At 39.4% G+C, this 15,866-nt stretch overlaps 1 protein-coding gene across 1 annotated transcript in view; it reads right to left on the bottom strand.

Annotated features, from left to right (window-relative positions):
* Positions 1-15,866, bottom strand: part of trappc10 (trafficking protein particle complex subunit 10) — a 57,077-nt gene that overhangs the window by 37,527 nt on the left and 3,684 nt on the right. Inside the window, exons 2-6 of the mRNA XM_030124386.1 lie at positions 12,460-12,541; positions 8,450-8,585; positions 1,589-1,788; positions 1,173-1,368; positions 317-428 (exon numbers count right to left, since the gene is read on the bottom strand). Coding sequence (XP_029980246.1) covers positions 317-428; positions 1,173-1,368; positions 1,589-1,788; positions 8,450-8,585; positions 12,460-12,541 — 726 coding nt within the window. The remainder of the gene's footprint in view (positions 1-316; positions 429-1,172; positions 1,369-1,588; positions 1,789-8,449; positions 8,586-12,459; positions 12,542-15,866) is intronic.

Here is a 15,866-nt window from a genome sequence, read left to right on the forward strand (position 1 = left end):
TGCTTTACTTAATGTCCTGTATTTTCTATACATTTGGATGGAAAATTTTAAAAAAGTTGGTTTAGGCTGGAAATTACTATAACTTTTCCAAGGCCTACACAGTTTGGTACAAATCCTATTACAAATAGAGGAAGTGACATTAGCTACAGTTGAGTACATGTTCATGGCTTTCTTTTCTTTTTTTTTTTTTTTTTTAAATCAAACAATGAATTTCAGTAGTAGATAACTACAGACTTCTTGACCAGATGTCAACATCCATCCATTTCTCAAAAACACCAATGAAAAATGTTGGTGTTATGCAGGTAATGGTACACACCTCCAGCTCCAAAGTTCAGGACATACTGAGTGAAAAGAGCGTCTAGTTCATCATACTGCACCAAGGCGTCTTCAAACTGCTGCAGCATCTCAAAAACAAAAGCCAGCTCCTCCTGTACAAAAACACACACAGGAGAGACAACAGTAGACAATTATATTTCAGACATGAGTGTGAACTGAGACCTCTACTATAAACATAAAATCTGTAAATCTACCTTCCTGTGCCCTATCCAGTCTAGTTACTTTCTTGGAACAAGTTATGTTGTTAAAGAAAATTGACAAAACAATAAAAATTGTGTGAAAAACATAATCATCGATTGAAAAAAAGTGAAATGAGGCTTGACAAAAAATTATGATAACTGAAACTGTATCGTTTCTTGACAAAACCAGGGTCTTCTTTTGCTGTTTAGAGGGTTAAGGCGCTGACTGGGCTCTAATTTTGTTCTTATGTTTGTGGAACATGTAGGTGTAACAGGTAAGGCAGGAAAATTGTGTGTTTTTCAATAAAAAGCTACATAATTTCACAAGATTTAAGGCCATCATCATTATAATATCTAGATAGCTAGATCAGACAAAAAAAGCTTAAAATCTCGGTGTAAATCATTAAATCTGGCAAAAGTCACACTGACTTCACATTAATTCATAGCTTAGGTGATGCAACTGTAACTGAACCATATATTGGAAGGAAAAACCTCAAAACTAAATAGAACTAGCAACAGAAGATTAGATTCAGAAGAAAAAAAACAGAAATGACCAAAATAAAATTCAATGACAAACTATAAAATTTAAGCCCATATGTCTTTTTATGTTGTTTTTTTGTTGTTTTTTTTTTTTTTTTTTTTTTTTTTTTTGCTAACCTGGACCATAAAGTATTCACAGAAGCTCCAGCCAGGTTGCGTGCGTTTCTCTCGGAGTGTGCGCATGTCGTCTTCGAAGCGCCCCAGGTTTTTGGTGAAGGACATGAGGAGCAGAGTTCGGAGCTTGAGCAACAAAGAATTCCAGGATTCCTGAGAGCGAGACGAGTCCTTCAGAGGATCTGACAGCACCACACACCTGAATCAAACAAAGGGCAGACATGTTTGTTCAATCAGGGCACGCTCAGTCAGCACAGCTTCTAATACTCGGCTCTGCTTCTTGGTTCACATGCATCACACTGAGTACGTTCTGTAAACTTTTTAATAAGTGATTTGATAATATTTCAAGAAATGTACACATTTTTTAAGTCATCTTGGTTCATTCGACATAAAGTAACCTGTCAGTGGAGCCATCTCACCTGTCATTCTGTTTGTTGCAAAAATCACTGCGAATTTTGTCCACGATGGACGACCGTGGTAAGATGTTGGTCTTGTTCTTCTTCTTAGTATCATTGGTCTCTACGACGATAATGACCCAGTCAGCTGATCCGTGGACCCGAAGGCTGTTCTGCCACCGCGACATGTCCTCTTTCACCGAGGTCTTATAAGCCTCTGTGTCCTATAATGAAACACAAGGCGTGGATTGTTCACTTCAGAGTAAGCACTGAAACACCATGGACAAGAATGAGGTCTCATGAGGAATGAGGTTTAATCAACGGCACTGGATATAATGTATGTCTGACACATTTAAGTTTACAAAATATGGAAGATCATTTTAAATGTATTGGATATTTTCATGAAAGAATGATTCAATGAAAAGGAAAAGCACGACTTGTTTCAGTGACCTGCATTTTTGAGAATGAGGGTGTGTCTACATTAGCAGCTAGTTCATTATTTTATGATACATATATTAACTGAACTGCAGAACTAGTGACTGGAATTTACTTTGTCTAAAATGTTCAAGAGGCAGTAACTGAAACTGAGTAAGGGGAGGAAAGGATTTGATAGTTCAGTTGTGCAACTGTGTCCAGTGGCAGCAAGAGGCACTGGAGGCCTTCTGTTGCACAACACTTTGGAAGTTGACTTGCTTAAACACTTGTTATTTTTAGTGTTTGAAGACATAATGTTTGTGTCACGCCTTCAACTGAAGAACTGCAGCGGTTTTTAAAGAGTTCTGTTGTTGTTGTTTTAAGGGAGTGATATTTTGCTTTTTTAAATGGAATTATGCATTTTAAAACATTTCCCTGTGGTCTACATAAACTGTAAATGCTATGCTTGGGTCTGAATTCTTCATTAATTCAACTCCACAGATCCATCTTCAACCCTATTTCTGAGTAATGACACCAGAAAGGTGGTTCTGAGCGCTGGCCCTTTAAATGCACATGAGCCACTTCACACCCTACCCCCTCAAGGTTGTTGGCTGTGCTGCTCTGTCCCATTCAGCCACTTCTATTCGTTAGCTAATACAACCAACAACTGAACATTTTAGGTAATCAGCTAGAAGTTTGGACATATTTTCAGTTTTTACTACAACTGCTGCTGCTGACAAACAATTATGGCATACTCTGAGATATGTTCATTAGAAATCTTGACCTTATATGTGCAAATTTCATGACATAACTAGTTGTATACGTAAGAAATTAAGAAAGGAATTAAAAAGAGTTGTAGAAATCCACTTGATTTTTGCCAAAATGAATATAAAGATAGCTCTGCAGCACCTGGAGGGTTCAAATTCAAACTTTATAAACTATTAGGGTCCAAATACACATATAAATGTACCAAAGACTAATAAAAGTAGGTTTAGCAAAATATGACCCCTTTAAGTGCATCACTTTAAAAGAATCACAGGTCTTTTCATATATATCTAATGGTGATGGGCATTTGTCCACAAGGGTTACATATTTTCAAACTTTAAGAGCGTTTTGGGGCTGGTGCAGTTTTCTACTTCCTACTCGTCATAGTTCATGGTTGTGGACTTTACATGTAGCACTGCTAGCCCAGTACTGGCCCCTTGTGATCCCACCATACTGTGCAGGATTTTCTGCACTCCCTCTTACTTGAATGAAGACAAGGTGGCAGCAGCAGCAGCCCTGTTTTCACTAACTACGTACAGTCACCGTTTCACTGATATCTTCCCAACTGCTCATTTAGATTTCTAAACCTCTTTGAAGAGGACTCCCCAGTGCCTCTTTAAACGGTTGGTTGTGGTTTTTATTTATGATGAGGAGTAAACTCCACCACGGCAGCTGCAGAGAATGATGCAGTCGAGAGCTAATGAAAAGAGACTGATGTGGGAAACTTGTAAATGTAAAATGTGAAACACCACCAGGCAGTGAAAGTAGGTTTGTACATTATAAGGTTTCACATTTCAACCTTTTGAGCCTTTTTTGCTTGTTTAACAGGTTTTGTTACTTAGACTTTTTCATTTAGAGTGGGGCAAAGGATCTCTAAACACGTGATGCAACATGAAGTCCACAATTTATCTTTCCCTAACCTGAGATCTCAACCAGTGGATACTGAAATAAAGCACATATTTTCTCAGGTTATAATCTTTTAAAACCAAACTCTGTCTGTAAACCTTCGCTGTGGCTCAGAGGGAGACACTGTTTGTGGAACGAGAAACTCCACAAGGTATTGATTTGTTTTGTCTGACTTAAAGATGGATGAATCCTTATATGATCTTTGAGTTTTCTATAAAATGACGACCGTTTGTGTTGTTCTCCCTTACAGGCACTTAAAGGGGTCATATTTTGCTAAACCCACTTTTATTAGCCTTTGGTACATTTATTTGTATATTTGGGGACCCTACCAGTTCAAAAAGTTTGAATTTGAACCCTCCAGGTGCTGCAAAACTATCTTTATATTCACTTGCAAAAATCGAGTGGATTTCTACAACCCGTTTCACTTCTTTCTTAATTTGTTACGTCTATAACTAGTTACGGCACAACATTTGCTAATATAAGGTCAAGACTTCTGATGAACATTTTTCTGAGTACGCCATAATTGTTTGTCAGCAGCAGTTGTTGTAATCCATACTGAAAATATGTCCAAACTTTGAGCCGATTTCCTAAAATGTTCAGTTGTTTGTTGAACGGGACAGAGCAGCACAGCCAACAACCTGGAGGGGGTGGGGTCATGTGCATTTAAAGGTCCAGTGCTCAAAACGACCTTTCTCGTGTCATTGCTCAAAAACAGGGTTGAAGATGGACCTGTGGAGTTGAATAAATGAAGAATTCAGACCCAAGCATAGCATTTACAGCAGGGGTGTCCAATCCTGGTCCTCGAGAGCTACTATCCAGCATGTTTTAGATGTATCCCTCTTCCAACACACCAAATAATAAGCCTATCATCAAGCTCTGCAGAAGCCTGAAAACGACCGTCAGGTGTGTTGGAAGAGGGAAACATCTAAAGCATGCAGGTTAGTAACTCTCAAGGACCAGGATTGGACACCCCTGATTTACAGTTTATGTAGACCACAAGGAAGTGTTTCAAAATGCATAATTCCAATTAAAAAAGCAAAATATCACTCCTTTGAAGCATCTCCTCATTGACAGTAACAACCATGTTCATCAAACAGTAACAGCCCTTGATTATTGTTTTCTGGATGCCTTACAAAAACACATCATGTAGGATTAATTAAAAGTGACAAGTAGTTGTACCGTCGACATAATATCTCCACCAGTAAAAGAAGTAAGGCCAGGAATCAATCAGTCACATGCCATAAGAATATAACAATTAAAACTAAGACAGTCATTGTTATTTTTCCTTCTGGATGCATAACAGACATGTAAATACTCAGCTGGCCTTTTGTGAGGTATTGCAGTACTGCACTTGTGTTAATGTTACTGTGTCTGTATTTCACACAGGCTCAGTAAAGGCTGAGCTACACTCCCTGGGAAATGTCATGAGTCACAAGCTGGTGACAGCACTTCCTTAAACTAATCATCTGCTGACTGAGCAGCAGCAGCGGCAGGTTCCTGCTTCTTTCTCTTCTTGTTTTCCCTGAATAGTCCACTAGATCAGATGTGGGGATCGTCTTTTGGCTGTAGGCTGCGGACTAATGCATTGCGCACAATAGCACAGATACAGTTGGAAACACACAGCCCCTAGGAGGCATTTGAAAACACTGCTGTCACAGTGAGGTGGAACTTGCAAAGATACAGTCACAAAAATGTTTCCTTGATAGCATCTAGTGTCCTTGTGTATTGTATCTCACATTAAATATTTGCATATACAAGCTTTCTGCGACCTATTTTTGCACTCATAGGATGCCTGTAAGTACCAGTCTATTCTTGGAGGGTAGACTTACAGATGCCGCATCTCTCAGCACAGGTGGAACGAAGCCAAACAACTCTATTCTAATCACTTCCTATACACAGTCTATTTAACAGTTTGGTGGCAGCAATCTGAAAAACTGTACTTCATCATACCTATAGAACATCTGTCTCTATAACCACTTACTGTACATGCAACAAACAACAACCTGGGACTACAAAATGACACCAACACAGTGTCAAAAACTGCAGCGTATTCTAAAGGCTGCTTAAGGATATCTGCAAAAGCAATTCAGTCTCCATAGACTGACGTGTTAGAATGCCCAACAAACAACCTGGACAAACAATGGTTTAGATGAATCCTTCCTGTTCATGGAGTGTTTTTTTTTTTTTTTATAATTCATCTGTTGAAGTTGTTTGAGGCTAAGTTACACATAATCAAATGTTCTCTCTGTAACATTTGCATGTTATGTTCACGGGCTTGTGTGAAGTTTGTGTTGGAGTCTGTAATGTCTCAGTAGCCAGATGTCTGTTGACATTAGCCAACTTCAATTCTTAGTTAACTGCACATTGTTACTGTTGTAAAGGAGCAGAAGAAAAGCCCTGAAGAATTCGGGAGCCAACATGAGGATTTATGTGGAAAATCTGACCACTGTATAGAAATGGTGTTAGGTCATGTTAAACAATTGGAATGCAGCATAAAATAGAAAACATTAGCTTCATCCAAGAGTTTGTTATTCCTCCATATTGCACTTTTAGTGTGTATGGCTGCCTTGAGTAGACTTTAATTGACATCTATTTTATCTGCTGAGTTGAGACTTTACTTATGCTGCTTCAGTTTATCAAAAAAAAAAGATTTTTTTTTTCTTGACAGCTCTATTATACATTTGCATATGTTGAAGTCACAGAGTTACTAAATCACAATATCCATCCTGTTAGCATACCTGAGCTACATTAGCTTATGACTGCATTAATTCAGTACTGCTAATCAGTGGGATTATGTATCATGCAAGATTGATATTATTTTTATCAAAGAGTCTCACACATCCAGATCTTTCACCACGCAGGAGGTGTGTTGTGGTATTAAAATGTCTGAATCCCCACAAAAGCAAACGGCACATAACAGATGCATGTCTTTTTTAACAGTGAAGTTCATTCATTCATTCATTTTCTGAACCCGCTTTATCCTCACTAGGGTCACGGGGGTCGCTTGGAGCCTATCCCAGCTACATAGGGGCGAAGGCAGGGTACACCCTGGACATTTCGCCAGTTCATTGTAGGATGACATACAGAGACAAACAATCACTCACATTCACACCTATGGGCAATTTAGATTAACCAATTAACCTATCAGTGCATGTCTTTGGATGGTGGGAGGAAGCCAGAGTACCCAGAGAGAACCCACGCAGACACGGGGAGAACATGCAAACTCCCCACAGAAAGGTCCCACCCCCCGTCGACTGGTGTTGGAATCGAACCCAGGACCTTCTTGCTGTGAGGCATGAGTGCTAACCATTGCACCACCGTGTCAACAGTGAAGTTGTAAAGTGATAATGCACAACAATGGGAAGGCAGACAAAAATTCCACCACTGCACTACAGAAATACTGATCCTAAATCCAGCACAGTACATCCAGCAAGCCAGATAGTCATTAAACATAGCAAGAATCGAAAATTACATAGCAGTAGTCAACACATTATCTAGCTGGCAGCGCAGTCAGTGTACTCAGCATGTTAGCATTAGCTTGGTGACTTTCACACAGCACCTGTTACTCCTCACCAGCTGCATCCTTGTGTCTAAATATGGTCATATTAAGCTCCAAAAAGCCAAGATGGCAACCAAAAATGCACCCTCAATGACTTTTTTTTGACAGTGTATGAGGAGCATTGTAAGAGACCTGGACTATTTCATTCCAAAAAAAGATTTTCAACTAACAAGTTGGTATCTATCCGCTACTGTTTTTCCCTTTTATGACCATAAGCTTGAAAACAAACCTGCCTATGTGTGTGTGTTTCACACTCCACATGCTCTATATTTAAGTGCACACTCAGCTGAGAGACTGGAGACTCATCTTCAGTGTCTAACAAATACAAGGAAAATAACTGATGAAAAAAACACATGAAGAAGTGCACTGATTGCACAGACATGGGATATCCTCATCAAACCGCTGATTTCGTAAAACACCCAAAAACACCAGTGGCAGCAGTTTAACAATTCCACACTGAGCATTATATAATCCACTAAAAGTGCTGCATTTTGCACATGCACCATACAGACCTCTGCTGGGTTTAATGAATGAACAAATGGATGAATTATCTTTATTTACACTGTACTTTTTATAGCAGCGCAAACAAATGCTAAAGCAAGCAATGATGTCAAAGTACAGGCCTACAGGACATGACAGGGTCCAGGGTGAGTGGTAAGGACAAACAGCTCAGCAAGACATGGACTCCGATGATAATGAAGATGAGAATTAGGATGAAGATGACTAGAAGCGTAGTTGATTCAGTAGACTCGCATGACCTGAGTCAAGTGATTCGTATGATTTGATATTGTAGAGCTATTTTAGGAAAGCCATTTGCAGAATGTGTGGGCAAAAATGCAGATAAACAATTCAAAATCATCTTTTCAGTATTCACAGCATGTTTACAATAAGATGAGCAAACCTCTTAAAATAAGCAGTAATTAAGATGAGTGTTGATGATGGAATAATGTGCCATAAAAACGCTATTATATCTGGGTTTTGGAGCCAATATTTGGCATCCTCTGGGTCCTGTTTAATAATTTTTTACAGATGAGAAATGCATTGTGTTCTAGTCTCTTTCCTTCCCAAACTGGTTTTATGTCTTGTGTGCCGAAATAAATGACTGAAACATATACTGACTGAAAATGAGGACAGATCCTTGTCTGTTCAGTCTGTAAAGTGCTGTGGTTTGTTTCATTTTTCCCCACCAGATTTGACATCCAGTAATGTGTGTGTGGTCTGTTTTACAAGAGGCTACTCACACAGCAGTCAGTCCAATAGATGTGGAGGAAGGGGAACGTGAGGAGGGCCTTGTTTCCATCCTTGGGGAGCAGCTCCTCTTTAAACTGGACAAAATTAGCCTCAAGGTGGATCATTTTCGGTGCGCGGCCATATGTCCTGCAGAGGCAAGAGAGTAGTTTTACTGAAACACACTGACAGTGACAATGGTGTATACACAGTGATGACTAGAACCTGGAGTGCTCATGTCGACATATGACCATATAGTACATTGTAATGTCTATATGCTGGTGTACAGACTTGAGTTAAACCTTCAGCACAAACTCCACTGTGTCATCATCTAACAGAGGCTCTGTTAACCTGCTTAACCAAACTCTGCTCCAGCCACAGTTCTATCAACATTTACCTTTGATTTATGCTTAATGCAACAAGTTAAAAGAAGTTCCACCACAGGGTTTGACTTACAGTTGTGCATCGCATTTCACACCAAGAATAATAAACACCTACAGAAAATGATCAGGCTACAGGGTGCCTGATATACCTAAAATCTTCCATCACAGTATGTGTGATTTTACAACATCAAAGTATACTACGCTGCAGTGATTGTTCTGTAAATACACTTACATGAGACAACACGAGATTAAAATCAGATCTAACCACAAACCATAATATAAGATGATTGACATTTTTCTCTCGTCAAACAAAAATATACTGACATATCAGACTGCCCTACAAGTGGCCACATTTCAGTTCACCGATGATGGGACAAATTCATTCCCACCCTAAATTGGTGTTCTCAAAGAGAAACAGTCATATGACAGAGGCAGAAATCAAATCAGCATTGGAAAAGTTAAAGCCATCCTTGTCAAGTGGCTTGATAATGTCCAGTCATGTGTGTAATATATTAATTTTACTTTCAGGTTTTTCAGTTTCCAACTCAGCTTCAACATTTCACTTTAACATTGTTTAATTTCTGAGACTGCAATGCAGAAGCACCTCCAAGTAAAGCTTTCAGCTCTCAATCACAACCAACCTCTTCAGAGCAACACATTTTCTACTTAACATTTTTGTCCTTCTCTTATAGTGATTGATTTATAGTATATTCCCCACAGAAACACTTTAGATTCTTTTTATTTGATCCCAACTCCTGAGGGGCTACAGACAGTGGGAAATGTTCATGAGTGGGTGGTGATTAAATTGAACACACATTTACATTTAACACATTCAGGCTGATGTTCAGTGAGTTTCTATGTGTGTACATTGCAATTGTATGTTTGTGGTACCCAAAAGTCACTGGGTCCGATCAAGCGGTAACATGTGGACACATTTCATGTGCAACAGTCTCTGTCATGTAAACAGAGTAACTTATATGCATGGATTATACATAATTGATTAAGTACACTCAACAAAAATATAAACGCACCACTTTTGTTTTTGCTCGCATTTGTCATGAGCTAAACTCAAAGATCTAAAACTTTTTCTATGTACACAAAAGGCCTATTTCTCTCAAATATTGTTCATAAATTTGTCTAAATCTGTGTTAGTGAGCACTTCTCCTTTGTCCTTTGCTGAGATAATCCATCCACCTCACAGGTGTGGCATATCAAGATGCTGATTAGACAGCAGGATTATTGCACAGGTGTGACTTAGGCTGGCCACAATAAAAGGCCACTCTAAAATGTGCACTTTTACTGTATTGGATGGTCCAGGGGGGTCAGAAAACCAGTCAGTATTTGGTGTGACCACCATTTTCCTCGCACAGTCTTCTTCATGAATTCTCTGAAACAGCTTTGGAGATGGCTTATGGTAGAGAAATGAACATTCAATTCACAGGCAAAAGCTCTGGTGGAGATTCCTGAGGTCAGCATGCCAATTGCATATTCCCTCAAAACTTGTGACATCTGTGGTATTGTGCTGTGTGATAAAACTGCACATTTTGGAGTGGCCTTTTATTGTGGCCAGCCTAAGGCACACCTGTGCAAAAACCCTGCTGTCTAATCAGCATCTTGATATGCCACACCTGTGAGGTGGATGGATTATCTCAGCAAAGAAGAAGTGTTCACTAACACAAATTTAGACAGATTTGTGAACAATATTTGAGAGAAATAAACCTTGTGTGTACACAGAAAAAGTTTTAGATCTTTGAGTTCAGCTCATGACAAATGGGAGCAAAAACAAAAGTGGTGCGTTTATATTTTTGTTGAGTGTATTTATAAGTGCTTTAACATTATGTATAACACAATTTGGAGAGATAAAATGTTTAGGAGAAAAATGTCAAATTAATGCTCAGTAACACGCGGACTTGAAATGGACATCACATTTTTTAAGCTTTAAGCAAACATTCAAAACATGGGGTTCTCGACAGAAATTAAAATCAAGTAGGAAAAAACCCCTTCGATATTATGTTCAACTATGCTGAAAATAAATTTTGGAGTAAAATATTGAAAAGTCTCTATTTTATTGACATGAGAATGACGTAACGTGGACAGGCTGCCATAGTAACATGTGGATGACTCTTTACCATTGTATGCACCACCCAAAATGTATTAAAAGATCATTACTTTCTGAAAGTTTCACTCAAATATCTGAAATATAAGTAACTTGAAAATTAAAAATTGGTATTTTTGTAGTAACATGTGGACAGGGCCTTTTAAGAAACTCACAAATGTTCAAACTCTTAAATGTCAATAATATTCACAAAATAATTAAAATCTAACACTTGAAACTTAACAGTCATCTAATTTTCAATCTGTTGATTACATACTATGTAATCAACAGATTGAATAAGTTATCTAATTTTTTAGATATAATTTTGAGCATTAAATTTGAGCTATGGCTTTGGTATAAAAAGTACAATCAACAAAATCCATTGTAACTTTTTTTCTGCAAGTGGTATTTTAAAAAGGATAACAGTTCCATAAAATAGAGCTCTTTAGCTAAAAAATGAGCCTACTTGATAAATGATGTGTACAAAATTTCCTTTTTATGCTGATGTTCACTTTCGCTTGATTGGATCCCACTATGCTTGTGCTTCATTCATATTACAACAGGAGAAAGTTGATTACAATTAACAAGAGGGTAATTTTTAATCTACTTGTACAGTTTCCTCATTCAGACACCCAGAGTACCACCATAGTATTATTGTCAACACCATGAGCTGCTCATTTTCTTGCCAAAACAGTAATATCCAAACACAGATATAAAAAACTGAAGGTGACAACATCTCAAAACCCTATTACTCGACTCTGATCGGTCCATAATCATTCACCTAAACTCCTTTTCATTCATGGTTCCCACATGTTACAACCTCACCAAAAAGGCTTCCTGATCGACTCATAAAACGTAAATGTTTCCATCCACAGAGAGCATCCATTATTAACAACTGTGATACCTGCATTAAACTCCGGCACTAAAAGCCCCGACACTCCCCTCAATTAAACCCTCTGTTAGAAAATAAACAGAGCAGTTTGTGAAATCACCTGTTAACCTCATGTTTATTTATCATTTACAGCATTCAACGTGCCGTGCTTAACATGTCCTTATCATATTTTGCAACTAGAAGCACTCGGAGAGCGCAGACCTCCACCAAGGCTGATCAGTGGCCCCCCCTGTGGGCCCCTCCCACGCCAAGGAGGTTATGTTTTTGCCAGGGTTTGTTTGTCTGTCTGTCTGTTTGTCTGTCCGTTAGTGTGCAACATAACTCAAAAAGTTATGGACAGATTTTGATGAAATTTTCAGGGTTTGTTGGAAATGGGCCCCCCCGTGGGCCCCCCCACCCCCGATCACCACCAAAATTTAATAATTTCTTCTTTATCCCATTTCCAACAAAGCCTGAAAATTTCATCAAAATCTGTCCATAACTTTTTGAGTTATGTTGCACACTAACGGACAGACAAACAAACAAACAAACAAACAAACAAACAAACCCTGGCAAAAACATAACCTCCTTGGCAGAGGTAATAATGGCAAAAATCGCATCTGTGATCTGCCAAATGAAATGTGTTTCTACACTCGTATCCAGCCTCATACTGACCTCCTCCACTCCATTGGCTCCCGGGGAAGTTGCTGGGCCAATGAGGTGTAGAGCAACGTAAACAAGGCCTGGTCTCCAGCACCTGGGAGGAAAGAGAGGAAAGACAAGAACGCATTTGAAAAGAGGTCAAATGTCAAATAAGCGCAATCTAATATCTCTGCGTGTCATAACAATACACGTGGAAAAAAATTATAGGCCTACAGCTTCTGATGTTGTTAAACTGCCCCAAATCTGCACATTGCATTTCACTGAGGTAGAAAGAAACACAAAGGGGATATTTTTGGAATATGATTGTCAAGAATAAGAAGTAACAATGTAAATTACTACACAAACAGAAGCAGCATATGAGGAAAATATGTTCATGTTTGATTGCAGTAAAAGCCCATAAAAAGGTTATGCATCAGATCTCGTGAGAGCCAACACCCTGTAGTCCACTGCATCTCTTTTTCCACCCAGTTCAGTTTTTGTACATTTTACGGCAGGTTATATTTATGACTGACACTTTCAACACCACATTTAGAGCAACAAAAATGAAAGTAGGAACCACATCTGTTACTTTGTGTGAGACACAATTTTGCACGTTTATTGCAGCATAAAACATGACTTCTTTGGTCATGAGTATTACTCGTTCCATTATCATATTCCGATTTTGTTAAGGCAATGATTAAACAAAAAAGTAGGATTTGTGTCTTGGCATTTTTAAGATTTTTGAAGACTGACCTCAGACTTTTAAGACCAATTAAAGGTGGGGTACGAGATGTTTTCCTGGAGCATTTTTTACTATATTGCTTAAAATCCCCTTCACACCCCGATTACAACCAATTAATTAAATCAGTCACCTGTGGAACAGACAGGACTGAAAAAACACCATCCAATTATTTTAAGCACCCAACTGAAATGATTGAATGGTGATATGTCTATCAAACTCAACTGCCATTTGTCCCTCCCCCCTCTGCACGTACCCCTTTTCGTGCATGAGTCATGCACTCTCAGAGGCTTGGAGCACTTGTACAGGAAATGAAGCCAGAGCCAGAGCTTGGCTATATTAGCTATTTAGGATGGAAAGTTCCCCGGCAAACTGTTTTGTCACTAAGATAAATCAGCAGGAAATGTAACATTAGCCAGATAGGTATGAACTGGGGCTGCTCTGTAAGAGCGGAGGTGTTTGAGGAGACTGAATTAGTTATGCATGGATCGGGGCAGAAGCTGGGGCCGCTGGGGCCGCTGGGGCCGCTGGGGCCGCTGGGGCCGCTGGGGCCGCTGGGGCCGCTGGGGCCGCTGGGGCCGCTGGGGCCGCTGGGGCCGCTGGGGCCACGGCTGCCGGAGCAGGGCGAATTGTTGCTGTGCAGCACTCATGAAGCCTCGAGAACAAGCATTGCACATGCCAGTACTCTGGAGGTGTGGCTTGGGGGGGATGTCTGAGGAAAGGGGTTTGGACTTTTGAATTGAGTATTTTCAAAATGTAGCTTGCTCGAACCATTTTTCTAAGATCTCATGCCCCACCTTTAAGGCTATATTTTTCTATGAATACATTGTGTGCCTTTTGATGCTTTTCTCTCTGTTTAACAATCATCTGGATAACCTGAAGAGATTTCTTGAAGATGTGCAGATGTCTGGGGATTAAAGAGATGCCATTCCAACTGAGGAACCTTCTTCTTTTGTGTACTGAAAGCAGTATTGACAGCTTGTAACATGACTTTCCGTTGTATTCATCCGTTGTTCAAGCATTTATAAAATTACTTTTTACTAAACCAGATGAACAGAACCCATTTAGGAGAACATCAGTGCTCTTTTCAGTTGAGCTGCATTACTAATCATCTTTTCTACACACTGACTGGTAGATGTCATCCTCTATAAAGCTCTACATCCCTTCAAATTTCATGCTTTATTTTCTGATTGGCCTCCATGTACAGGTGTCAACATGGAGGCCAAAATGACAAATCCAGTTTTCTGCAAAGCTTCTTCAAATCATCACCAACAGAAAACACAAAGATATGTTTGTGACATGATGCATCTGAACATCTATGTGACAACTGCACAATGTTACTTTTCAACATCATAGTGCACTCATGTGCAGCGGCCAAAAGCTTTGACTGTAAAAAGGATGACGCTGACCAAAAATGCAGTGTCTTTAATGAAAGTAACACATTCACACATGTATGCTTTTTGGGTTTTGTGTGTCGAATTCAATTTTACCGCAATTTGTGGCAGCAGAGAGGCGGGTTTGCACTACAATTTTTTTTTCTATCATCATTATTATTTTTTCCGTCCCTTTCAAAGTCAATTTAATCATGCATAGAATCAGTTGACACTGTGCACAAATGAAGCTGTTGAAACATGGCCTAAGGATAGAAGGTGTAGAGGGTGCATGCAGACTGTTGAACCCAGTTGATCTTGTGTATAAATAAATAGAGGTTGACTTAAATATCTTCACAGCTCTAAAGCTGCCCACACATCACATATGTTTGAATGCTGCACTGAGCTGGGTGATATGGGCAAAAAATAAGTCTCAAGCCATTAGAGTTATTTTACCAGGCAATGCATGATCTTCATTAGGCACTGAATCAATGTATGATGAAATTAACTGTGTCACACCCACTGGTAAAACTGTAAAACTTAGCAAAGATATGTGGGTGTGCCAACATACAAACATTAAGTCTGTTTAAAAAGAAATAGACTGCCCATCTTGAACTTACATAAGGCCCTTTCCCACCGCAGGAACTTTTGCAGGAACTTTCTGTATTACCCTGAACTTTCAAAGTTCCTGGTGCGTTTTCACCGAAAATTACCCTGGTAACTGACCCTCCCCCGGCCCCGAATTTACCCCGAAGAAGTTCCTGGTATAGAGGCAGTACTTTCCAGATTGCCGGGAACTTTAAGGGCGGGGCTGTGTTCTGGAGAAGGCTGAGTGGTGGACTAGACTAGCAGCATTTCCGCATTCTGTTCACCGCCAATATTTAACTCATTTAATTTCCACAAGCTTTGGATTTTGATAATTCAGAAAAGGGACCGAAAGAGAAGCTACAACAAGTGGACGGACGACGAGGAAATTCAGATGGACTTTGAATCGCCGACACGAAACGAGCGAGTAAAAGCTGTCGGAGCCAAATATAAGACACAAGCCTAAAGAAATACGAGGAAAGAAGAAGAAATTTATGCAGGATTAAAAGAATCTAAAGGACCACAACGGTCGCAGTGGATCTGACTGTCGAACAAACCAATGGTATGTATATCAGAAATATTCACTGTTTAGTTCATTCCATGCTGTAACAGTAGTCAGCAGCGCCAGCTGTTTAGACAACAGTGAAGTCCGGTTAACCTAATGCTAATGCTAACTGGTCAACAGTCTGACACTAAACCTAAATCTGAGAACTGGATGTATTCGTGTTGTCGCTGTGAGCTGAACA

This window comes from Sphaeramia orbicularis, chromosome 21, assembly GCF_902148855.1.
Source record: "Sphaeramia orbicularis chromosome 21, fSphaOr1.1, whole genome shotgun sequence".
Lineage (NCBI taxonomy): Eukaryota > Metazoa > Chordata > Actinopteri > Kurtiformes > Apogonidae > Sphaeramia > Sphaeramia orbicularis.